A 25,797-nucleotide genomic window follows, 5' to 3' on the forward strand; every position below is an offset into this window, starting at 1 on the left:
AGATAGATAGATAGATTGATAGATGATAGATAGATAGATAGATAGACAGATATATAGTTATATAGACAGATATATAGTTATATAGATAGATAGATAGATAGATAGATAGATAGATAGATAGATAGAAAGACAGACAGACAGACAGACAGATAGATAGATAGATATATAGGCTGGCTAGCATGCATGATATGGAGTTATTATGAATATTGAATATACTTTAATTTTAAATGATCCCTTCCTTTAAGCATCATTGTAGGCTAACTGACAATAATAATGATGTTATATCCTACCATATACCATGAAACTGTGATATAGCCTATTCTGGGCACTTATCGTACTGTGAAAATCTCATATCGTTGCACAACTACATACACTTACATATATTTATAAAGATATATGAATATGTTTAGGCCTATATGAGATAATATGTGTGGAAACAGCCTTCAACACTACAGCGCCATATCACTGAATTTGTTGTGGGCATGGGAAAAGTGCAGTCCTTGAGTAAAGAGGAGGGGCGAGAGAGCACGCTGACCTATGGAGAGCGAGCGAGAGAGAGGCGGTTCAGCCCCGCTGTGGTCTCAGCAGCAGCAGCGGCTTAGAGACTAGTGTTAGACCACTGTGTTGTGCTGGAATAGGCACGACATATCTGGAAACGCGCTAGCGGAACAAATGAAAACGAAAACGACTCTTTCATGTGGATTAATTCAGGACCGAGACGGTAGATCGAAGCGAGAAGCTCATTGAGATCATTTGGATCGACTGACGAGGATTGGGACAACAGCTACTGTACGATACCACCGTCGCTAAGGTTAGTTAGCTCCCATTGCTGGTTGTCCGTTGTTTTTCTGAGGGGGGTGGTCTAGTCTGCTCTGTTGTTGGGCGACGGGGTCCGGCTATTCTTTGGAGGAGATACACACATAGCAGTATTGACCTTTTCGATGCTACACGTTACGTTGTGGCTCCACGGTTCGTCGAGCCTACGGGAAATGTAGTTAATTTGAAAGAGCAGTTTAACCAGCCGCCTGCTCGTCCCGTCACAGTCACATTACTTCTAGTTGTCTGGTTATCGTCAGCTAGTTAATTATTTTATAAATCACGAACACGTGCTACATGGCTAAGCTAAGCTAGCTGGATAGAGATAGCTAACGGTGCTAGCTACCTGGGCGAGCTGTCACAACTGCGGAGTAGCTAGCGCCGATTTTATTGAACTGAATTCATTTTTACAATAGTGTAATCTGTTTAACGATATACACACTGTTCCCCACACGACACCACCAACATCCCCTTTCAACAAATCGTGTCAATTTCCTTGTAACTAAGTGTCAATAACAATTGTTATGCTGTGGTGTCAGGCTAACTGGATTAGCCTGCTAACTTGGATGTACAGAAGCGCCCGGTTTGCATTTGTAAACATTGTTTTTCACTCGTTGACTCAGTTAGCTCTGCCACCAGCTAATCTAACGTTAGCTCCCAATTCATTGCTTTGTTGTCAGATGGGTGATAAGCTGTGATGTCAAGTCACTGACAAGTTAAACGGCATTCACGCAGAGTTAGCTTAAATGGTTGGTGTCTCACAGATTGACGATAACGTTACATTGCTTTGTGACAGTGCTACGCTTGGTTTAGATCTTAAACACGCTTTTTCCTAACATTTAATGTTCATTTTTATGTTTTAAGAGCGAGTCATTTTAGCACCTGAAGTTACCCAACCTAAATTGACACCTGAGTATATTGTTGTAAATCAATAAAAGCAGCAACATCTTCAGAAGATAGAAGCAAAACCTCTTGTGAAATGGCATGGGACTGAACGTCACCCAAAGTGACGTGATCATTAGCATAAACAAACTAACCCATGGGTTGTTCTGGGAAGAAGTGGATGTTTTTGTCAGCTGCCCAATCTCTACAATCACCTCCGATAAGCAACCAGATCTGTTCCACCTTTTAAGCTGTCACTGGCCAATGCGAGAACATTTCTTTGCTCCATTTTTGCTGCCTATGAAAATGAAGGTGACTGGATTTTAAATTGTGACACAGCCAAATGTGCATGTTATACCTAGCATTGCACTACCATCTGCAGTTTTGAGGATTATGAAAGCGATGTACTCCAAAAAACACTGAATAGTACGTCTTCACTGTTTTTATGTTGTGTTGCATGCATTGAGTCTGCTATTGAGAAACAGCACTGTCCTGTAATAGGCACACCACTGGGGATTTGTATTTATATATAGCTTTGATGTTGAAAATTAAAATTAAAATCAAAGGCGGTGGGTTACAGGAATCAAACAAGTAATGTATGAATAATCATCTCTTAGGTGGTGTGTAGTTTGTTGGATGTTAAAAACAATTTGTTAATGAATTTTTGGAGTTGAAGATATTGTCACCTGGGACAATTAATGTGAAACCTACTGTCGGGTTACGCTCATTTTCCTTCTCATCTTGACCTAGCATACATTGATCTTTGTCAGCACTTAAACAACGCATGGTACACGCGTATACTTTCTTGTAATTGTTGTAAAATTGTGTTTGGAGGAAGGAGGAGAATACATACTATATTAAAGAGATATTTTGCTGATTTCAATCCTGGTCTGTGTCATGGCAGTGTGGGAATTGCGTCATTTGTCAGATGTCAGCAGATCGTGGGTGCTTCGTTCCGCAGGGTCTTGTGTCATTGAGACATCTGAACACAATGCCCACGTTGTGATGACACAGGCCAAGATTATTATGGGCAAAAAATCCCTTTAAACCCAAACAGGCATGTTTTTTCATTTTTTTCCCCATGTTGTGTAAATATATTCACACACACTCACAGGCCCAAATATACACATGCAAAAATGGGATTGATACAAATTATTATATATGTGCACAGGAAGCAAACTGAGATACTGCCACCTCAAACACAAAACAACATATTTTGTCACTACTTGTTCAGTCAAGGCAAGTGAGATATCTGTCTCAGAAACTGCTGTTTCAGCCTCATAACAGTGGAAGTGAATGGACTTGTGATTATTGGCAGAAACTGTGTGCGTAGCTAGGTTGCATTAGTGATATGCCTAAGTGATAGTAGTTTTTTTTGTGCCTTCGTTGAACTGTCCTTATTGATTATGTGACCAAGGGTTACCCTAGGAAATAGTTTGGCTGAGGTTGTAAGTCATATTTTTAATGCATCTCACCTCATGATCCACTTAGTAGTTGATGACCTTTGAACAGTAGCCACACTCTTTAAATATATAACATTTGCTATGACACCTGTGTTCATTTTCACTAAAGTTTAATGTTTTATTTTACTAATGTATCAAATTTAATGATGTTAGTAGTTATGTTAAGTTACACATTCCTGTAGGACTGGACCCGAATATTTGCCTATTCATATATTCGTTTGTCGGGTGGGTATTTGGTTTGTAGAATAAGAGAATCCTTTAAAGTTCCACTCCAGACACGTGTTCAAGTATTTAAGGACTACTCTGCTATGATTAATATTTTCCCACATGAAAAGCAAAATAGTAACTAAATAAGTAAAATTTAAATAACGGAGAAACTCAACCTCTGGCACAGTTGGTGGTGCTCCGAATACAGCTTTTTCTTACGGTTTACCTTTGACAAAATCATAAGCGGTCGACTTTTGGACAGAATTGTGAATTATGATGACAGAAATTAGAGTAGGGATGCAAAACCTGATTACTCCAGAGGAGCCGTTTACATTCATGAATACCCTGGTTACCAAGGCTACGTTCACACTGCAGGCCTCAATGCACAACTCCGAATTATTGCTCAAATACATTTTTTGTTTGCCTCTTCACATTACGTCTTTAAATGTGGCCTGTCTACGGATTGCTGTGTGAACAGGTCAACGGCAACCGGTATCGCTGGTTTCCCTCCACTGGCCGCCTGCTTCACTGCTGTACTCCATGTTCGTTTTGATTCTTTTCCTGGCTCCTGACTGTGGCACACTTTTTTTTTTCAATCAACTTTATTTGTCATTAATTTACAAAACAGTGCACACAGTTGCATTAAATCCCAGAACCATATTTAAAATTAGCCTTATTCTGATTCGTAAATGTCAGACTCAATGCAACTTGTGCTGTTCACACTGTCAAAGCAAATCAGATATGATTTATATATACATATATACATATAGATAGGAGCAAAAAAAACATATTCAGGTCACTTGTAACTGCAATGTGAACGTAGCCTAAAGGAATTATCTACGTTTGTAATTCAAGCTATGAAAACGCAGATTTTATCCGGGATACGGTTTTACATGGTGTTTGAGAAACCAGAGTATTGCCTCAATTCAAATATAATAATAATAATATAATATAATGGACTGTTCGCATTTCAGCTCAGTGTGAGAGTCTTTGTTGCTGTCGCTACTGATATAAGCTGCTCTGATTTAACAATGTTAACCTTAAAAAAATGTGCATGCAGGATGAAATTCACCTCGGTGTTCTAAGCGGAGGGAGTCCGCTAGCTGCCTACTGCAGAGCTGTGCGTAGAGGCCTGTGTGGTTATACTGTAGCGGCCTGTTGTAATTTTCAGATCTGAAGATAAACAGTTGACGGCTGTGCGTAGTGCTTTGGCTGGCTTCTTTCCAATTCCCGGCTTACCCACAAGCTTTGTTTTGTAAGAACGTTAGCTGCTAAATGCTGGACTACCTGCTGCAGCCGAAAAACAACACTATTAGAGCTGTGAGAGTGATCGGCAACGAGAGATTGTGGCCCAGGCAGCTAAACGATGAGCTGAGACTTGCTGTGAAGGTCTGTAAAGCCAGTGGAAGCTGCAGTTTCAGGTGATTCAGATGAAAGGTACAGGCATCAATTTGATAGATGTTTTGATACCTTACCCCTCTGAATGTAAAGTTTTTTTCTACTATCACTTTCTTGTTACACACACTTAATACTGTGTGCGTGCGTGCGTGTGTGTTATTTAAACTGTAAAGTGTGCACACTCATTCGGATGATAATATTGAAGAGTAGGTCTGATGAAAGCTAGACTACACGGTATGCATCAGTATTTACTGTTGGCAGAGATGGCATACAAAGACTTAAGTGTCAAGAACATGAATATTGATTCAAATATTAGAAACATCTGACCCAAGTATAAGAAAGACAGATTAAGAATCTGACAAACAAATTTGAACCTTTACAGGTTGGCTAATAAGTGGTATGTGATGTACACAGTTGAGTTCTCACTTAAGCGTAAAGTATTCAGGCGTTCTTCTAATTCCTAGTGCCTTGAGACATGGCAACCATGGTGTTTGAACATAGAGAGCACATAGCCTGCCAATAATTCATAATGCTGTGATATTGGTGTGATTTGAGTTCTCTGCACTCACTCTACAGCGGCATCTCAGCAGTTTGGATAGTAAAGCGTTAAACGAGAGTGAGGAGATATCGCTCCCTTATCCAAAAGAGTAATGGGGTCAAAGATAATCCCATGCTCAGCGTGGTGCCTCAGGGAGACCGTTTCAGTGCTAGTTCAATATCTGCTCGTATTATGAAGCACCACACAGTTACGAAACTCGGAAGGGGAGAGTTCTTGTTCATTTTATTGTCTGTGAAAGATGAATCCTCACAGTGAATTCTTGTGGGAAGAGAAAGCGTGTTTCATCATCATAAATCACAAAAGATTTCCAGCACAATTCAGAAAGGCTGTTCTTCAAAGGCAAACATGTCATACATTGTCACTCTTCAGTAAGGCTACAACCATCTGTTATTTTAACAACCAAGTACTCTGTCATTCTAAATATATACCACAACTGGATAACACTTTTAGTATATAGGTTTTTAAAGAAAGTAAATATGAGAGACATTTGCAAGTTCAGACCCTTAACAAACAATTGTCGATATTGTACAAAACATGATAAAGTTTATTATTGGTTATTTAATATTATCAGTAAGTAAAGACAAGAGAATCATGAAATCACAACGTGTGGCTCAAGCAGCATTGCAGCACATTTGTTTCTTTGGTATGCCACTGCTGTAGCTACGGTCACATACAGGTATTCTTCTGGTGTTCTTATAAATGATAAGATACTCTTTCACACAGAGATGTGTAACTGGCTTGATTTTAACTTGAGCTTGGTCGGCCAATAGCCAGTTAACCACAACGTGCACACGCCCACATCCCTTTACGCCTGTTCACCATGCTGAATCAGCTGAATGCATACAGTCCAACTCAAACTGTTGGCTTGGTGTGTCCAGCTTGTAAGACATTTAGAACGGCAACTAACAATTATTTCCACCGTTCGATAAGTCGTTTGGTGTTTAAATTGGCAGAAAATGGTGAAAAATTGTTAATCAGTGTTTCTCAAAGACCAAGGTGACATTCTCAAATGTCTTTGTTTTGTTCCACAAATCAGATATTCACTTTACTGTCATAGAGGAGTTAAGAAACCAGAAAATATTCACAATTGCGCAGATGAAATCAGACAATTACAATTTTTTCTGATTAATCAGTTATAAAGATAGTTAGTGATTAATTGAGTAGTTAAAAACATTATTATTCGATTAATCCTTGCAGCTCTAAAGACATAATTTTCTATTATAAAGCCTTTGTTGGAAGGTCAACCTGAATTTTGGATGTTGATTTGTAGGTCTGACTTGACATTAAATCAACATCAACACCGCTTTGTCTCCGCAGACTAATCATTTGCATCTTGAGCGTTCAAAGATGAGCTCTTCAAATTTAGGCAGATACAGTGAAGGATCTATTCAAATGTAAGTGTTCCTTCAATAAGCATTTTACCCTGCATATTGAACAGAATTTTATATGCACTAAAACCACAGCACATGAAACAATGCTTATGTGGAAATGAGATAACTTTGGTGTGCTGCAGTGGACTTTATGAACCCTTAAGTTAACACATAGAAACCAAAGAAGAAATATGAGGCACTCGCCATGAAACTGCCTCCCAGGCGCATTCACTCCTCCCACCCGGTTTCCCTCTCTCTGAATGAGTAAGAGCAGCTGTCTAGCACTTCTTGCTCACTAGTGGACTGCACCTGGTGGTAGGTTTCGTGCGTGGAGAATGTTATGCTTGACTAAGTGTGGTAGAGTATTACAATTAGGCACAGCCTGTCTGTTGCAGTGCCTCAAATTACTCACAATCAAAGTGCCATTGAACTGGACACAGTGCCACCTCAGTTTCAGTGGCCGCACTGGGGCTGAGATTGAGCAGTTGTACCGTTTGCTGAATGGAAAAACTGTGGTTGTGGCGTGTTGCAGGTCCTGCAAGTAGCCATTAGCCTCATGGTTTTGTCCTCAGCTTTTTATGCCTTCCCACTTTCATATTTAGGATGCAGTCATCAAAGGAAGGCAGCTGGGTCTGTTGGGGCTGCTGGCGTATTGGTTTATGGGTTAATGGGGTGTAAAGGTCAGACGGATTCTGCGTCTGTAACCGCGTAGAGCTCAAAAGGGCCACAAGATTTATTTGTCTCTCCAGTAATTTGTGATGCTGCTATAATCAAATAGGCAATAACCAAAGTGAATCCCTGTAAAATTTGACACTGACTTTACAGAAGTTTACAGAAAAGCGGCATAAAAATTAGGGATGGGCTGGAATGATCAATCAATTCCTTGAGTAGTCCTTGTTTCAAATTAGTGAAACAAGGACACAGAGGCACTGGACATGCACCTTGCTGATTTAGGAGCAAGGAGTTATAAAAATAAGTGTCAGTCCAAATTTCATATTAAAATTTTAGATTTTTGGTCTATTTATGACCTTTATCACAAGGAAAACTCAACGTGGACAGCGCTGCAGCAGCACTGCAACAACAACAACAACTGCTGCTGCTGGTGTGGACACGTTCAGTTTCAGCGAAGTGTTTTAGTGCTAAAAGCAGCTCCTAAATCTTTGGAAAGTTAGAAGTAGTTGAGAGAACTTATAAGTCACTAACAGCAAACCACAAACAATCCTCAAATGGCTGCTGCAGGCCATCTGCCTTGTAATCATGACAACACTGCTAACTGCAAGAGTATCATCATCATGGTAAAGTCACTTCACCAACCAACAGAACAACCCGATACCACTGGGTGTTATGGTTGAGAAGTGGGATAACCACATTTATTTCCAAGTATGTGTGTCGCCACAATTTCTTTTGTTTGCATTTGCAGCTATCCCAACTCTCAATTTTAAAAGCTGTTCTTGTGTCAAGTTAACAAACTGCCAGACATGTAGGGGCTGACGATTAGCAGTCAGTACCCTATATCACTCTTTGTGTCATGTTGAATCAGTGACTGACTACATTGTATTTTAAAATCGTTATTCGGCTATTAAGTCGGATGACATATTTTAGGGAATAAGTTAGTTAGACCCTCATTTAAGATCCTTATAATATCCCTTTGATTGGATGTTGCTGTTTTTATGTGTTATAAGCAATTCATAAAAAGTTAAAGCTATTTATAAGGCATTCTAATTTGATTTCCATAGCTTTGAAATATAGTTAATATTAAAATCAATCACCCACATATAAATATTCTAAAAGAGAGGCGGACAGCGGATTAGCAGAGATTAAAAATGGCTCTGTGGTAAGTGATTCACTTGACTCTGCTTATGTAACACAGAAGACAGTATGTTACAGGACGTGACTCTTGTTTATGTGAAGGCTACAACTGTGGGTAGCGTTAAATTTATCTCGGATTAGCCTAACTTTTCTATTAGGAACACGTGTTACAGTATAGTTTGTCTTTCACATTCTGGAAAGCATGTTCGCAAGGCTAGCCAAGGCACACACCTCAGGGTTGATGATCTTACAGTGGAATTAAGAGTGATGGAGTAACAGTGAAAGGTATGAGCGCCCAAGCACACCATAATTACAGGTTATGGTGTGCTTGTGTAGGGGAATTGACATGTCAAGACTCCTGTCTCCTGTCTTGACGTGTGCACTGGATCCATGACAGTGCAGTTTGAAACAAGTAAGTCCCCTGGGTGCATCAAAACATCACGCTGCTGGTGTGACGTCTCGTCTGTGTTTTGTTTGGGTATTTTCCCCACTAAATCTTTCTCTGTCCATAATTCAAGACCTTGTGTATCAAATCTTGCTGGGATGTTTTGTTTGGAATGTTTTCTGTGTAAATAACACCAGCATGTATGGCCATTAGCATTGAGCAGCGCGCACACACACACGCACACACACACACACACACACACACACACACACACACACACACACACACACACACACACACACACACACACACACACACACACACACACACACACACACACACACACACACACACACACACACACACACACACACACACACACACACACACACACACACGAACACAAACCCTCTCATGCATAAATAGAAGTTCTGTGAGACTGCTGTCACGATGGGCAAACAGAGGCACTCTGGGTTGTAAGACAAGTGTACTCCTCAGTTTTATTTCCTGCTCCTCAGCATGGGGAGCTGAATGTCAGGTGGGCTTTAAGAAGAGAGCCAACAGGGAATAAAGAGGGATTTGTGAGTGGAGACCTCATACATCAGAGCCATGCTGTCACATTGTGCCCTGCTGAGAAGTGTCTGGTGTAGTGCCATCCAAGACGGTCTGTAGAGCGTAATTTTGGGCTGCTATAATTAACAAAAAATCAGTCACAGGAGTCATTCAACCTTTAACAGTGTTTGATTTAGGGCTGGGCAATATAGCCAAATCTTGTATCCTCATATAGCCTAGTTAATTGCATAGCTCAACAACAATATACATCATGATGTAGCATGATTCTGGTAATTTAGTAAATAAATAGTTTATATGAAATCACCACATTGTAAAGCCTATGCTCTTGTAAAGCTACCTGGCAGAGTGAATGCAAATGTTTTTACTTGAACCTCCTTCAGCAACAGGCAATACCTTCACTGCAATTGTCTCCCAATAAGCTGCAATTGTCATGCAAGATAACGCCTCCTGTCCCACTGCAAAATGGGCTACACTTTTCATTGAAGCTAAGAATATTGAAACAGTGAAATAGCCAGCACAGAATCCAGATCTACACCCCCATAGAGATTTTCTGGAAAACCCTCTCTAACAAAGTACCACAGTCAGTACACCACAGTTACTGGACTGGAAGAGACTGCAAGAAAAATAGGCCAATATCAAACCAGGGTAGTGTGAAAACTAGTGATGTCCTGTGAGTGCAGATGTGCTGAAGTCATTCAAAGCAAGTTCCTCTACACTTCCTATTAATCTTCCTATCTCTCTTCTGACACAATGGTTACCGTTCTCTACTTTTGATTAAAGCTTTTTTCATGCTAGGGCATCAGAGGTATAGCCATAGCGGATACTCGTATTTCAGAGTTAATGAAGTATTTGAGTTCTCTACCTTTGAGAACGCCATCTGAGCAAATATACAAATACTCTTCTCTGCTGTGCTGTGCTGTGCTGTGTGATGTGATGTGTAGTGTATGAATGCCTCAGTTCTACGTCGGCCAATAGGGAGGGGGAGGGTAGAGCCTTATGTAATTTCACACAGTGTCGCTGAGGCGGTTGGCAGCAGGGGAACAGGCAGGAAATCCAATAGCTGCTCTGCTGTCCAGCCTGTATACAGCTGGACGATCACATCTGGACGTTCCAGCTAGCCAATGGCTGGCTCTGTTCATCTCTCTTCTCAGTACATCAGTAGATCACCCGTAGCCAGGAATATTTGTCTCTTGGTTGTCTTTAGCAGACAGACAAAAGTCATATTCACAGCCTCCACCCTTTCTCATGTTTTCCTGTAACACTCACATTTCAATCCCTTTGTTCATCATCTGTGATGTGAATATATTACATTGCCACGTAAATATATAACAAAAGTGCTCAGTTATTAAATCCCAATTATCAAAACATTAGTATAGAGCACCAAATCAGTTGCTCATGCTGAATGTTGTATGTGCTGCATTTTAACATTGTTAATACGTCAGTACTACTTTCCATTTTCCGTTTCACAATCACATCCATTGTTTTTCATCTCCTTGCGCTTGGTTGCAGGTGTTTCTTTGGTGCTAATCATGTCGTTTACATGATGGGAAGTGTGCCGTTCAGTGAGACTCAAAATGAAAGGTGTGGCAGGCTGTGGTTAAGGGAGATGATTGTACCTCTTTCTCTCACACAAATTACAGCTGTGTCAAAGTTGACTCCGGGTTATTGACATTTTTCTCTGAGTCTTTAGATGCTGACTATGTGTTGTGACCGCTGATTTCCTGTCTGAAAGTTGAGTAGAGGTGAGATCAGCTCAGGGTGCCGGGATGTTCTTTCTCCGTTTGGTACTAATAGCATTGAGGTAGCCACCTGCCTACCAGGAACTGCACTATATATCAAGCTGACACACACGCACACGCACACGCACACACACACACACACACACACACACACACACACACACACACACACACACACACACACACACACACACACACACACACACACACACACACACACACAATAATTATATCACCTGCTGCCTTTTATAGCTTCTCTCTGTCACCTAACATTTTATTTGACTTCCCTGTTAGTAACTCATTCTCTTGCTTTCCTGTGTTCCCTGTAATGGATTATAGGACCTTATTAGTTTGGATTTAAAGATTTACGAGAGTCCTCTAACAATATTCAATTATTTTTTTTTACTGGTGAAGCTAAATAAGATGCAGTGGGTTTTTAGCATACAAATATAAGCCTGTGTTGATCTTATTTGTTATATTTGAGGCTAAATGTGTATAAAAAATATGACTTTATGGCCTTTGCACTACATTTATAAGGTGTTGTCCTACACTATTCATGTTAAAGGGCGGTCCTGTTTTGTCAGTATTGTTTTGGATGTTGCTGCTTGACAGTGTTAAGGGTGTTGTACTAAGGTTTGGCAGATATGAGTGTTTTTCCTGTTGTTGTCCAACCGTTAATTGAAAGGTGTTTGTTTGCAATCACGTTTCCATTTTTTTTCACTGGCTGTTGCACTGTGACTTCCTCCTCTTCGTGTCACTGTGTTTTGATTGTTTTGAATGCAAATCAGTAACAGGCTTTGCATGGTATCCTTGGTAATCAGTGATATAGAGAACTAGCTACTTAGTTTTGATAAAACAAAAAATCGGTTAGGTCAGTTGGAAAGAGGCTTAAGTGTTGAAGCAGTTTTTTCTAGAGAAACTGAGCTTACCACACAGATTGACCTTGTTATTGCAGCCTGACCTTAAAAAACCTCTTGGGACCCAAATACTGAAGCTTCAGTGGATTAATTGCAAGAGCTTTGTTTCTATGTTAAATTAGGGTAGATGAGGGCGGTAAAGAGCGGGAGTAGAGCTGGTTGATCTACTCCCTCTCTGTGGAGGGGTGTTGGAGCCAACGCAGTAGTTACTGAAGCAGGTTCCCATGCATCCTGGAAAACCCAGAATTCTTTTAATTAGTTTTCCTGTCATGGAAACACATTGATAAATTGATAAAAATTGATATTGAAATTGATAAAAAAGAGCAAATATCCTGAAAATAGTCTATGGTGTCTATGAAGATTTTAATTGTATCTTAGCCCTTCTCTGAGATTGAAGTGCATATTTTGTTTGACTTGTTGGTAGAATAATCTGCACAGTATGGCACTTCAATGCGGGTTTACCAGCTGCGAAGCATAACACTCCTTTTTCAGTGAATTTGTGGAGCGGAAAGAATGCAGCGATCTCTTCGGCATCAAGTCTCTATTTTTCAGAGTCGTGAGCTAATTCACAGAGAAGCCCAGGATCAAATGTGTCAATACTAGGCCTACCGGGAAATGATATACTCACATATACTCACCATTTGGGAGTATGTGCTATCTTGAATTTTCAAATAACCATTTCTGGAAATGGTCCTCGGAAGTTATTTCTTAAAAATAATGGGAACCCTTTCAAGATTTAGGCTCAACTTCACTAACTTTTAAAACGCAGATGCAAAAGTTCTCTTCTTTATTGGATCTTATCCTCCCCTGATCCGTCACACACCTATCAAGTGAACCTTTTCCTGAACAACACGAATGACATCCGACTTGAATACCAGTGGTTTATCCAACACAGATAACAAATTAAACAGTTTCTGACCCTGTTGTCGATGCTAGCAGCTGTTGTGAAGTTACATTCTGCATTTATGTTACTACTGCCTAAATGGTAAGAGAAAAGCCATTATTTGAGATTTTTGTATTCCCATGTCCAGCAGCATTCTCAGCCTTACACCGAGTTTACACCGGCACACGTATGCCCAATAGGTCTGCACCCTATTGAAAGCAAAAGAACATCGCTGCATATATTTTTCTGCAATTTATATTGACAATTTTGTACATTTTAAAGTTAAATGCAATTAGGAGGCTATCCCTGATAGGGAGTGTGAGTATAGACATAGATTAGTTTCATTGCTACAACGCTAGTGGTGTCAGAGATCGTGTTTGCCAAAGTGTGGCTGCAGCCTTAGTTGTAATAGCTGCCAGGTGCCGACTGGCTGTATGAATGTTGGTGGAAAAAACCACCAGTTTCTCTCTAGAAATACAAAGTCAGTGCATTATTTCCACAAGATGTTAGGGTCCCAATACCTGGTGACAGTTTTACATAACTTGTACCATGCATGCTGCAAGTTAAGATAAGGGTCATGTCTTTTTTTTTTTTATGCATGCTTAGTGTTTGTGAGCCGTTCAGTATTGAGGTTCAGGGTGAGTGAGTGAAAGGGTAAGCGATTGAGAGCCTCCTTGTCCAGGGCCTTTCGGTAATGAGGCTCCAGGGAGATAAATCCTTATGGGACCTGACAGGGTGCCACATTCCTAGGCTGAGAGTCCTAGCAGCCCCCTCCACTGAGCTCAGCTCTCTAGGGCTCTGCTTTATAGACTTCTGATGTTGTTCCCAGACCGAGGCCTTTTCACGAGAGCTCCATGCATTTGACTGGAGCCATCATCTCTGATGACTGTCATAATAATTGCAGAGGCCCTTGCTGAAAGCTTAATACCATAATGTGTTTCTTCTGTCTAAAAATACCAGCATAATATTTTATGGGCATATACTTAACAGTACATTATTGCTGTTGCGGTGATGGGCCAATCACACCCTTGGTTCTATCCGGGTCCAAGCCATGGTATCAAGGCTCTTATAAAAAATATGTTACAAGCTGTTGAATCCCTTGTACTTTATTTTAGAGCTTGACTGTGAAGCTACCAAGCCAGACTACGGATTTGATTAACTGTTTATGTTACTAGAATTAAACTATTGTCTGAAGTCAGCCTTCTGCTTTCCTTGGCAGGCTGGAAGCCGTCTGTGAGCTCTGTGCTAGTAATTCCACAGCCATTCCTAAAATGGAGAGGGGTGGGTGGGGGGTAAGAGGATGAAATATTGGCTTGCGCCGCTAAAGGCTGAGGCCCACTCTCCTCTGTGAAGAAGACGAAAAAGCAAAAGAGAGGGGAGAAGGAAAGTACGCTAGAGTGAGGGAGTGGGGTGACCGAGTTCATTCACAGCGCTGGCAGTTAGCCAACTACTTGCCTGTGGGTGTCTGTAGCAGTGCCAGTGCATGTGTTTAGCCTCTCGTCTGGAAAGGCCCCATTCGCCTCAGAGTTTATGTCAAAGCTCTCTCATTGTGTTGGCCCTCTCATCTTGATTCAGGTTTTTTTTTGTCCTCAGCAGATCTTGTGACTGCCTTCGGACTTGTTTTCGTCCTTCTCAGGGGAATCTCTCTGGACAGGAAAGTCATCAAAGAGAGGCTTCCAAACGAGGATGGCTTATCTCACCTTTTCTTTGTCTTGCTGTCCTCTTTTTTGCGCTTTGTTGAGCATATTTGCATGCTATGGCAGTATCATGACTTTTCCTCATCTAGTATTTCACCAGCAGTGAGATCTACTCAAGGCCTCAAGCACTTCCCTTTGTGTGGTCTGTTTATCCAGGTCTGTCGCACCGAAAGACGAGTTTGCACCAGTTTCTTGAAAATATCTGAAGCCACAGTTTATACTGCTTGACACAAAGGCAGTCTCTAGCTGGTGTGAGAATTTCAGCAGCGGTTTCCTAACTCGTGGCCTCTCTGAACCTGTTTACAAAGCTCTTCTTTTCCTGAAAGCCAGGGCCATGTTCAGCTTCTCATATTAGAGCCTTTTGCATAACTGTAATCAAGTAACACTTTTGTTTGACAGTGTGGTAGGAAGGAAGGGCGGATAGTGCCCTCTTTGTACTGCAATAAAGAGTCAGACAACAGAGGCTGGCACACTGGCACTCTGCAATAGGTTGTACTTTGCCAATGATGAAGGCACCTTATGGTTTTATTGCTCATAGTGATATAAAAAGTGCCAGTCCTTGTTTAGGACTGGTTGCAGAAGTCATTACTCAGACCGTGTCCAGGGCAGGACTTATTAGAAACTCAGCCTGGATGCCAGAAAGAATGTTGGCATTGTACGCTTCTGCAAGCTACAGAAAACGTTGATGTTTAACATTTTTGGCACTGGGTGCGACATACCTGGCTTTCAACTGATTTTAATGTAAAATATATAGACGTAATATTACATGTTCAGTGCATATGCTCCGGAAATCAGCTGGCGTAGTATAACAAGCCTCAATCTCCGCTTAGCGAGGTGTTCAGGGTGGTCGGTATGGTCAAACACACAGGACTTTTCATCCAGGACACCATGGTTCCTTTCCTGTTTGTGTCCCATCCCATTTGAAAGTGCTACTTAATTACATAACAGACGTATTATTATTATTTAAACCAAAACCACAGTCTTTTCCTGAACCATGTAACCATGTAGTTTTGTTGTCGAAACCCACTCTAAGTAGCGTAAATAGTTTTTCTTTGGATTCACATTACATCATGTGTTTAAAACTGAGACTCTGGAGCATCAAAAAGTGCAGAAATGTGACGAGTAAGAGATGAGAACACTTAATTTTCCTCCAATAAATCTAATTGATTGTTTCATTTAGGATATGTTCTTTTATTTTGAAAACCTTTGTCATTGTATAATGCAACAAAAGTCAAATGTAAACACATTTTTACATATAAAAATGTCAAAATTGTACAACCAAACCAAACTCTCTTCTCAAATGTAACTATTTTAAAGTTTCTTTTAATAATTTAGTTATTTATCAGTTAGTTTTCAAAATCAACTTAAACCACTCTTTACATCGGCATAAATTAGACCCACAGCACTTAGAATAGACGTCACATTTAAAGCTTGTTTGCCCGTTAATCTTGTTGTTAACTTCTTCCAAAACAATCCGTCAGTGCTCGTGTGATTCACCGACGAGCCTGTTAACCAGTACCGGCAATGTACTGTTCACCTCACTGTTCTCTCCTCTGCTCTGCTCTTTGTGTGCGTGGGGAAACATTATTCTTAAATTACTGAGCTATTTAGTCTTTCACAGTGGTGAACCTTTCCCATCTTCACTTCAAAAAAGACTCCGCCTCGATGGGATATACTTAATATGATATAAGTGTTTGCTTTTCCTGGTTTTAAAAGCTGCATTTCAGTAAAGTGATGTACCAAACTGTTCTAGCTGGTCTTTTACTTACCTTTACCCACTCAGTCATTATATCCACATCCCTTATGTTGATCACTTAGAAATCTCATTGTGTGAATATTTTGTGAAAGCACAAAAGGCCAATCCTACAATATTTCCACACCGTCGACATCAATAATGTAGCAGTTTGTGCTTATGGGGGCGGTAGTAGCTCAGTCCATAGGTGACTTGGCTGGGAACCGTAGGGTGGCTCGTTCAAGTCCCTGTGTGGACCATGTATGGAGTGTGGACTGGTGGCTGGAGAGGTGCCAGTTCATCTCCTGGGCACTGCCGAGGTGCTGTTGAGCAAGGCACCGAACCCCCAACTGCTCGGGGCGCCGGTCACTGGCAGCCCCCTCGCTAACATCTCTCCTTAATTGCATGTATAGGTCCTGTTTGTGCATGTGTGTATTTCGGGCCTGTGTGTGTGTAACATTATTATTAACATGACTAATAAGAGTGAAAAAATTCCATTTCCCCGTTGCGGGATAAATAAAGCAATGCTTCTTCTTCTTCTTATTTGATAATTGTATATACTCACATGATTCTTGCAATTTAGTGTCATTATCGTTAAATGCCCTTATTGTAAGTCGTTTAAGTAGTTTTGGACAAAAGTGTCAGTAAAATGAATGTAATGTATTTGGTCAAAAGTATTGTGATATTTGATTTTCTCTATATCGCCCAGCCCTAGTTTAAACTGTGAATTGTCAGTCCATAAGTTCAGTTGATATATAGGGATCTAATTCTACAAATGCTAACCAAAGGCTATTCTATTTCTATTCTAACGTTTTTAAGAATAGCTTTGCTAAAGCTGCACAACTATTACTCTCAGCTTGTTAAAGGCATCATTGTGCACTTAACACGGAAAGAGGAACCTGTTCCTTTTAAATCCGCTTCCACTTTATTTTACCAGCGACTAGTGATTCCCTCTCTTATTAGAGCGATCTTCTGCTCTTTCAGTCAGATTGAACCATTTCATTATCCATGCACAAAAAAAAAACCTTGATACAAAATAAAATCTATTCATAAAAAACACTTTCTACAAAGGGAAATCCTGAAAGGCCATTAAAAAATATGGAGTGTGGAGACTTTTGTGGCAGGCGAAGTAAGACGGATCTTTTATTTGGATTGTGTTATCATCAAAAAAAGGAAGTACCCAAATCAAACAAATCATGTTGTAACAAGATCTACATATAAAATAATATATAAAATAGTCAGTTATTAAAAAAGTATTGATAATACTGCTACACCTTGGCCTAACGGCACGTGACGTGTGCGAGCGTCAGTAAAAACAAATCTACATTGTTTTCTATTGGAAAATCCTAACCTGCCACGCTGGATGAAGAACGGCTGATTCATTAATCTTAAAAGAGGATTTAGCTGTACTATACCTCATCATTTCATTGCACAAACTTAAATAAGGTGGCAGCTGCTTGGAGTGAGAGCGCCAGGGAGCTGAACGTCTCTGGCCTCTTAACTGCTACACTGGAGATTATCACAATTAACAACCTACTTGCTGTTGGCTACAGTTTGTCATTTCCAGCAAATGCCACAATATAAAACGTGTTTCCTCTTTATACAGTTCAAATGTTGAAAGATAGCAAGCACTCACCCAGCTGTAAAGTTGTCAAGTCTCAAGTCTGATCTGGAGTGCACAGCAGTTAGGTAGGTGGTTTGTTTACGTGTGTCACATAATCAAACAAGATATTAACGGCTGCAGTGGGGATAGATGGCGTCCGATAATGTGCAATGCGATGCGACAGTCTGACACACATGTGCTCTTAGGACACGGTGTAAAAGGGTAAAGTTAATTTCTCTATATTCCTTTAAAAAAATCAGAAGTGACCAATTTAGTAAAACATTTAGTTTCCAATCTCATTGTCACCTGTAATATAAAATGCATGGACTTTTTGTTTTGGAGAGGGGGGTGTCTCAGTGGTGGTGGCTTTCCCTTTCCGACTGTAGCGCACCAAGGATGCTTTGCTATCTTGTCAAGATTTCAATCAGTGTCATGTTGCGAGCCCATATTTCTGCCACTGTGCCGCTTGTGTGGCTTGCGCAGGGCTGAAACATGAGCTTTGAGAAAGAGGCATCATTAGTCAGAGGCTCATAGAAATGGCAGGAGTCCTAATTTCTTTGTTGGCAGGAGTCACAGGGACACCAGTCCAGCTACTACTACTACTACCACTACTACTACTACTACTACTGGCTTTTAAGTGCGCCTGTGAACGGCACTGTAACAAGCTTGTTTACATTATGACTATTGTCATAGGTCCATCTTGTTCCTCCTCAGCATTGTCTCCAATTTGAACAATACAGTTGTCGATGTGTGCTGTAATCTGCATGATCACTGTAATACGATTATGGCCCTTTATTCTTGCCTCTTTATTTTCACTCCTACTTATGTGCAGAACATCTCTTCCCTTACAGAGAGAGTATGCGGGGGGGTGTTACAGCTTTGCGTGTACCTGTTTTTAGTTACATAATCACTTGGAAAATATGACATACTTCTTATAGATGAGGCGGATCTTAATTTGTATAATGTCATCTAAAGTAAAAATCTAACGCCCGACTCTCTAAGTCTACATTTCTATCTGTCATTGAGTTATTTATAATGCATGTAAAGCCCCATTAAACACAGAGTATTTTTGGTTTACCAGCTAGCTGCTTGACTTGGCTGGCCTTTGCCAGTGAGTCCTCAGTGTGAGGACAGTGGGCCATTCAGTAAGCAGTGAAGGAAGGGTTCAGTCTAGCAGGTGCAGGGACTCTCAGTCCTTTACTAGAAGCAACGGAGGGGCGCAGCAGCTGTGGTAGGGAGGTGATGACATTCTGATATCCGGAGCAGACAGAGACGCACACTTTCATCTCTGCTCTGGAGGTGCCAGCCAGAAAACATCAAACAGTCACCCATACTGCATAATGTTTTCTGCATTGTTACAATGGCTATTACACTAGTTTGTCAACTAAAAAACAAAAGTGACTCATGTCCTATTTTTTTTTTCTTCTGCAGGTTACTGGCCAAGAGAAACACCTAATAATGCACGGCATCTGCTCTGCAGCCACACCCTCTTCCTGCCTGTAGAGGAAGCGGCTGTGCCAGCATGGCCTCTCATCCCCAGTCTGTGCCGCCGGGTCGGAGGACTGTGGACACACGGCACCTGCCAAACCCTGCTAGTCTGCCACTGCAGCTGCAACGGGCACACACGGTAAGGGCACTTTATGTGTTAAATGGCACCACCTGTAGTGCGTCAAGTTTTGTTTTGAGAGATTTTACTTGAGTTTTGGCTCTGACTGCTGGAATATTTAGTAAACAGTGCTTTACTCTGAACCACTGGAGAGGGCCTGACCCCCAGGGGCCCCCACTGGTGTATTTCCTACAGAAACATTCTCAAGTTGCAATGTTTTGCACACAGAGCTGTTCCCTCATTAGATGAGTGAGTTGACAGTTCATGTTGTCATAATGGAGTCACATTAAGGCCTTCCCTATTATTTCCACCAACATCTACTAATTATCAAGATTATGTGCTTCTATGTATCAGGGACAAAGCGGTCTATGCTTCAAAGAAGAGGCCTCTAGATGATTTAGAAGTTTATTCAGTGACCTGCAGTTTTTGCAAGGCCTTTTTTTGTTCTTGTATGGCGGGAGAAGCCCAGGCTTACCCCCCAATGATCTCAACAGCTGCACCTGTACTTAATCCTACCACTCCCTCTTGTCATCACATTCAGGATGAGATGAGGGTTGACGGGCTATGTCCCACAATCCCTGACTGGCAGAGGGGCCAGTTTACAGTAGAGCTGTGCATGTGTTACCCTACTTGTGTGAGAAACAAATGGAAGGAGAGGGAGACATGAGAGCTGGAAGGAAAAGGACTGGATATTACAGAAGAAACAAGGCAGGGAATGGGAAGAAATGTTAAAATTGCATCATTCTCAAGTAGAAGGGATAAATGTAAGATATCTGGTTCCATGCTGAAAACCTGTTGTTTGTGTTTTAGGAAGTGGGACTGGTTGACTACCACTCTCATCATGCCAGAGACTACAGCTCCCACCTGACCCAGCCCCATCGCCGCCGGCCCTCTTTGCTTTCAGAGTTCCAGCCTGGGAATGAGAGGTATGTGCACCGTGCTAATATATAAGGTCTATTCTCTCTCAAGTAACATATTGTCATTGCTTGAGATGGTTGGGGTTTGCATTCCTTGTGCTTTGTTTTACTTTTTCATTTTTAGATGACCTACTGTACTGGGTGCTGTTTGTTATGTTTGTGCAGTATTATATACAGTGCAAATACAGCATCAAGGCATGTAAAAGGCATCATCAATCTCATTTAACAGCCTCCTCTGCTGGGGGTAATGACGAGACATTTTTAGATGCTATATGCATATTGTGGAGTGCACTGACAGTCAGTGTACTATACACCACTCACATGGTAGTGTTTGGCCTTGTTGAGTCTTGATGACTGAGTGACAAAGCATGCTCAATGGAAGCGTCATGTAGGCTGCATTTTTATGCAGTATTATTCTACTAAAGCCTCTGCTTGTTAACCCTCCCCCAGTGTAATCCTCATGTAATTGGCATCCGCAAGCCGTTCCTCTGTAATGTTGTGTTAAACGGCTCTGCTGGGCAATGGAGCTTGCAGAGTTTTGTCCACCTTCAATAGACCAAAAGTAAGTCAGGTAAAGCATTGTATGTATAGTACTTTCCCTCTGGAGACTCAGGTCTTGTACCTACCAAAGTTGTTTATTATTTATATAGCCATGTTTTTTTGAGGACGAGTCTTGATGAGTACTTGTGAATAATTTATGTACATGCCATGAATTTTGCATAATGCACAGAAGATAAGTCACAAGCTCACTTAATTGTCATGGCAGATTTCCTTGCAAAAAGAAGCACAAAATTTCATTTTTAAGGGGTTGTTTTTTTCCAAAAAATGAGCTGGATGATATTTGTAACATGTACAGTGTGTTGGGTGTCGGCTGTGGAATGATTTGTGTACCTCCTAGCCTCTGGAACAAAATGAAGTTATAACAGCAGACAACAGATGGTGAAATGACTCTGTCGCAGTGTGTGGCCTTTGCATGTTGTGTCGCCGTCTTTAAGTATCAATCACATGGGATTATAGACTTCAATATAAAGGCCAGGGCGGGGTATTGGTTCCCTTTACCAGTTAGCATAACCTACCCCACAATGTGGGAACACTTGGTCATGGATTGATACAGAAATGAACGCAACACAGTTCATCTGCTATCTACTAGTTAATGATTTGCCGACACCTTCATTCAATCACTGGTGCTTTGGCAGTCACTCTCAGTGTACCTGATGCCTGCTTCTATAAGACAGATGCCTTGTGCAGCTACTATAGTGAAGAAGTGTGGTAGTTTTACAGTAGATAAAAAAAAACCCTCTTATCAAACGGGATCAGTTAGCCCACGTTTTTTAGTGGAGACTTTGACATAAAGCGTTGGTCTTGCTGGCAGGCGTCTGGGGTTCGGGGAGTCTTTGAGTTGAATGTATCAGGCCTTCAGCATTCCTTTAGAGGGCTTAGAATACAGTCTGAAGCCCTCATTCTACACTCTCATTCAGAGTCTGAATATTGTAATTCTGGCCTTGGCAATCCTTCAATCTATTCTTTCCTCAGATGTGAGCTTGTCTTTTTATAAGTCTGAGTAATTCTGCACACCATGGCTCCGTTTGTAGCAAGCTGGGGGTTGTTCACATTCCGACAGGGAATATAAGCACTAACACGGCCTTGGAAGCTGTGCTTTCTTTTAACCGTGGTATTATCTCTTTCTCAGTAAGATATATCTTTGTATGCTTCACCTTCTCTTTAATCGTCTTGGACTGAAGACAAGGTGAAAATGTGCAATTTAGTTAATGCTCCAAATTTACCTTAATTACAGGTCACAAAACAACAACAGAATAATCAGTGGTGAGCCACTGTGCTAGTTGTTTGTTTCATCCTCCTCTTTTACTCCAGGCAATATCTCAGTCCCTCCGCCTCTTCCCATCTGTCTGAGATCACCCAGGCTTCTTGAGAAAGGGAGTGAATACATTTTATAGCAAGCATAACAAGACAGAAAAACACATAACAGAGTTTCTTTTCTGCCTAGAACAGAGTAGAGTTCTAGCAAATGTGGTGAAGTAATGCAAAATGATGTGTACAGTAGCTGTGGTTATTCTTGCCATCTATCTGTGATATTTTATTAATGTAGTTAAATGGGTATTATTATATGGTCAGACCTTAGTACGTGTGCATAGTTAGGTTAATGTCTTTTCAAATATTTGCACAAAATGTTCCGAATAGGTGTCCCCTATACTTAAATATTATGCAATGGTGCTATGAACAGTGTCATATTTTAGTAACCTTTTTTGTATCTACTGACAAAATGAGGTTTTGTTATTCATTTTGGCCCAAATCTTTACACCTTTGCAGGATTTCTACCAGTGCTTTTGAGATTTTTTAAAGGTATTTTTAAGATGTTTTAAAACTAAAATGTTTGAAACATTTTGGAAACAATAAGGAAACTAGATCTTTTTTGTTTTTTTGTAACAACAGAGCTGTGTAGGACCTTTCTTTTGATCTGAACTTTTTTCTGAAAGTTATTTATACAACACCTCATTTCACTACAAGAACCTAAATAAATGTGTTGTTGGAGTTCAATTGTCCCAGATAAGTTTAGACCAGAGGAGTCTCAGAGGCAATGAGGTTGTTTGGAGTATGTGTGTGGCGGATTGAAGCTTTGTGGAGACGCTGCTGGCACACTATTTGTTTAAAACATCGGGAGTTTGCATGTGCGCAGGAAAAGTAGCTGTTTTTTCAGGAACATATTATACGGCTTGTTCCACAAATTCAGTGCATATTTAACGGATTTGCAAACAGAGAGCGTTGATGCGTCGCCGGAGTTGGATGTTCGCTTGCTGTCAGGACACATAAGCTGCATTCTTATTTTCCTCTTTGAGGAATCGATCCCCCTTGAGTACTTCATGCGATTACTCGATCTAGGAAACGTTACTCATGCCCATCCCTAGAAGCAAACTCCATTAAGGATAATTTCTGCCCGTTTTTGTTGCGTAACATTAGTTTAGTTTCTTTTTATGTAATTGCACCACAAAATTCACGCAAAACACCATAAGCTTAAGCTCCCTTAAGGTGGACCGACCGTTAAGGCCAAGCTATTCTCATTTTAGTGACAAGCTGCTCTACTGGTGGAAATCCTGTTATGTTTTTTTTTATCTGTAGTTTTTTCAAAAGGAAACCCTTCATTCTGTTAAGAAGTGTAGAGAATCGATGTTAAACTTCTCAAAAGCAAATGATGATCCGTCTATAAATCGATCGCTTTTGCCACTTCTACCCATTTTTAGAAAATGGCTTTGATTTATTCCAGTATACAGCATTTAGTGGTTGTAGATATCCTGTCTCCCGCTGTTTTGGCCATTGAGTAATGCGGTTTTTGTTCAGCAATATGAAGGGAAAAGTTGAGGGCTTAAGTTTTCGGACTCCACCCATTGTCCTTCCTCTTCTGTGCACTTATTCAGTTTCATTCATCCCAGCTGTGGTGCAGTTAGCCTGGCTTCTCTCTGTGTAAGCCATCCCTGCGCCATTCACAGCTGTGGAGCTGCTCCTCTGGGGAGCAACAGGGAGATTGGCAGCCACACAAACGCTATAGTGCTTTCACAATAACTGGCCACTATCTGCACACACAATCTCTTGTTCTTGTCGTAATGTTGCCCAAACCAGTATGAAAGTAGTGGAGCTGTTAAAGGTTGTTGTGTTGTTTTGCCACTTCCCCCAACCCCAGCCCCCCACCCCTTCTACACACACATCTCTTTCTCTCATCCTCCAGACAAATCCTCCCCAGGGATCAGATTATTCTGCACGCTCACAAGAGAGAGGGCGAAAGAAAGAGGGGGAGGGAGGGGATGAGAATGAGGGCTAGAGCTTGATTATGTGATTATGTAAGTGCCAGCCCTCTATGGAGATGAGGAAGTGTGCGACTGAATGAATGAGAAAAATGTGTTCAGTGGAAGTAGTCACACACCATCTGGGTATTAATTTTGGCCTCCTATTTTTCCAGGTAGTATTTCGGCAATCACTCGGATAAACGTCCACATTCCATTTCTTTAACATGCAGATCTAAACCTTCATATTACATAAGTGAGATGACATATCTCTCTTATGTAAATCCCTGGTCTAGTCTTGGCATGGTCTTGATCGCTACACCAACCCACCAACACCCCACCAGGCAGAGACAGGCTCCATGCTCTTTGGCACATAAAGAAACCACACACTAGGCCATTGTGGGCCTGGACCAGCAATTATGGTTGTGTTTTCCCTCTTCTCTTTAGAAGCCACTTCCATTTTGACACTGGCAGCAAAGTCACTGACATTCTGGCATCTTCCTCCAGGGCAGACTTGACAAAACCCTCCTCTCAGAAAGAACAGAGAGCCATTTACATGTGGGCTAATAAAATGTCCTGAATCTAAGTAGCTGGTGCAGTTAACAGTCAGACTGTCATTTGACTACACACTGGTGAATTTCAGCAAGTCGCTATCCATCCACCCCTCAATGATGAAACCATGCAGAATGTGGTTTATACTAGCACCACACATGTAGCAGATCACATTACAGTATGGTGCGCGCCCCTCCTCCGATGGCTGTTAATGTAATTGTTAGCATTCCCGGCCATCCACAGCAGTTCTGTTTTTGAGGTATAGTATATGGAGTGACTAAACAAAGCACTTTTGTCTGTCTGTCTTGCCTGTCTGTCTGTCTGTCTGTCTGTCTGTCTGTGGGGGCATTAAATGCCTAGCAATACTTACAAAACCCAACACAAGAGGCCCTCTACCATATGCTGCTATATTCAAAACCATTAGATGGTAGTGTTACAGTGAGTCACCATTTCCAATTTCCTTTCTTTCCACTACTAACTGAACCATTACATGTTCCTATTTTGCAGAAAAAATGGTCTTCAGTGATTACTTTCTGATGATTCTTTTTGAACCAACTTAAGCAAGCCGACCTTTGTGTGTGCCTTGAACACAACAGTAAAAAAAATAGGTTAGCCTGATCTCTGGCTGTATCTTTCATCTTGTGCTTTTGTACAAATTTGTCTTTGTGTGGCTGAATGTAGCCTACATTAATAGTATTCGATTATGCCATTGTTATTAAATATAACATGCCCTCGCTCAGATGAGATCAATATTGTCTCAATGCTGTTGATGTCTTCCCATCTCAGATTATTTAACCTGGGATATCAATTTGATGTGATGCATATAATTTCATTGAGTGCTCATGTCTCAGCCCTTTTTCTACAGCTACTACTTGATTATGCTTTTGAAGTATGT

At 41.0% G+C, this 25,797-nt stretch overlaps 1 protein-coding gene across 5 annotated transcripts in view; it reads left to right on the forward strand.

Annotated features, from left to right (window-relative positions):
- The first annotated feature begins 637 nt into the window (after positions 1–637).
- ncor2 (nuclear receptor corepressor 2) overlaps positions 638–25,797 on the forward strand; it is an 87,086-nt gene continuing 61,926 nt past the window's right edge. For all 5 annotated transcript variants that reach the window (XM_083912458.1, XM_083912459.1, XM_083912461.1 and 2 more), the window contains exons 1-3: positions 638–811; positions 19,465–19,660; positions 20,450–20,565. In XM_083912458.1, the coding sequence (XP_083768584.1) occupies positions 19,556–19,660; positions 20,450–20,565 (221 nt within the window). In that variant the 5' untranslated portion in view covers positions 638–811; positions 19,465–19,555. The remainder of the gene's footprint in view (positions 812–19,464; positions 19,661–20,449; positions 20,566–25,797) is intronic.

The sequence above is a fragment of the Echiichthys vipera genome, assembly GCF_963691815.1.
Source record: "Echiichthys vipera genome assembly, chromosome: 4".
Classification (NCBI taxonomy): domain Eukaryota; kingdom Metazoa; phylum Chordata; class Actinopteri; order Perciformes; family Trachinidae; genus Echiichthys; species Echiichthys vipera.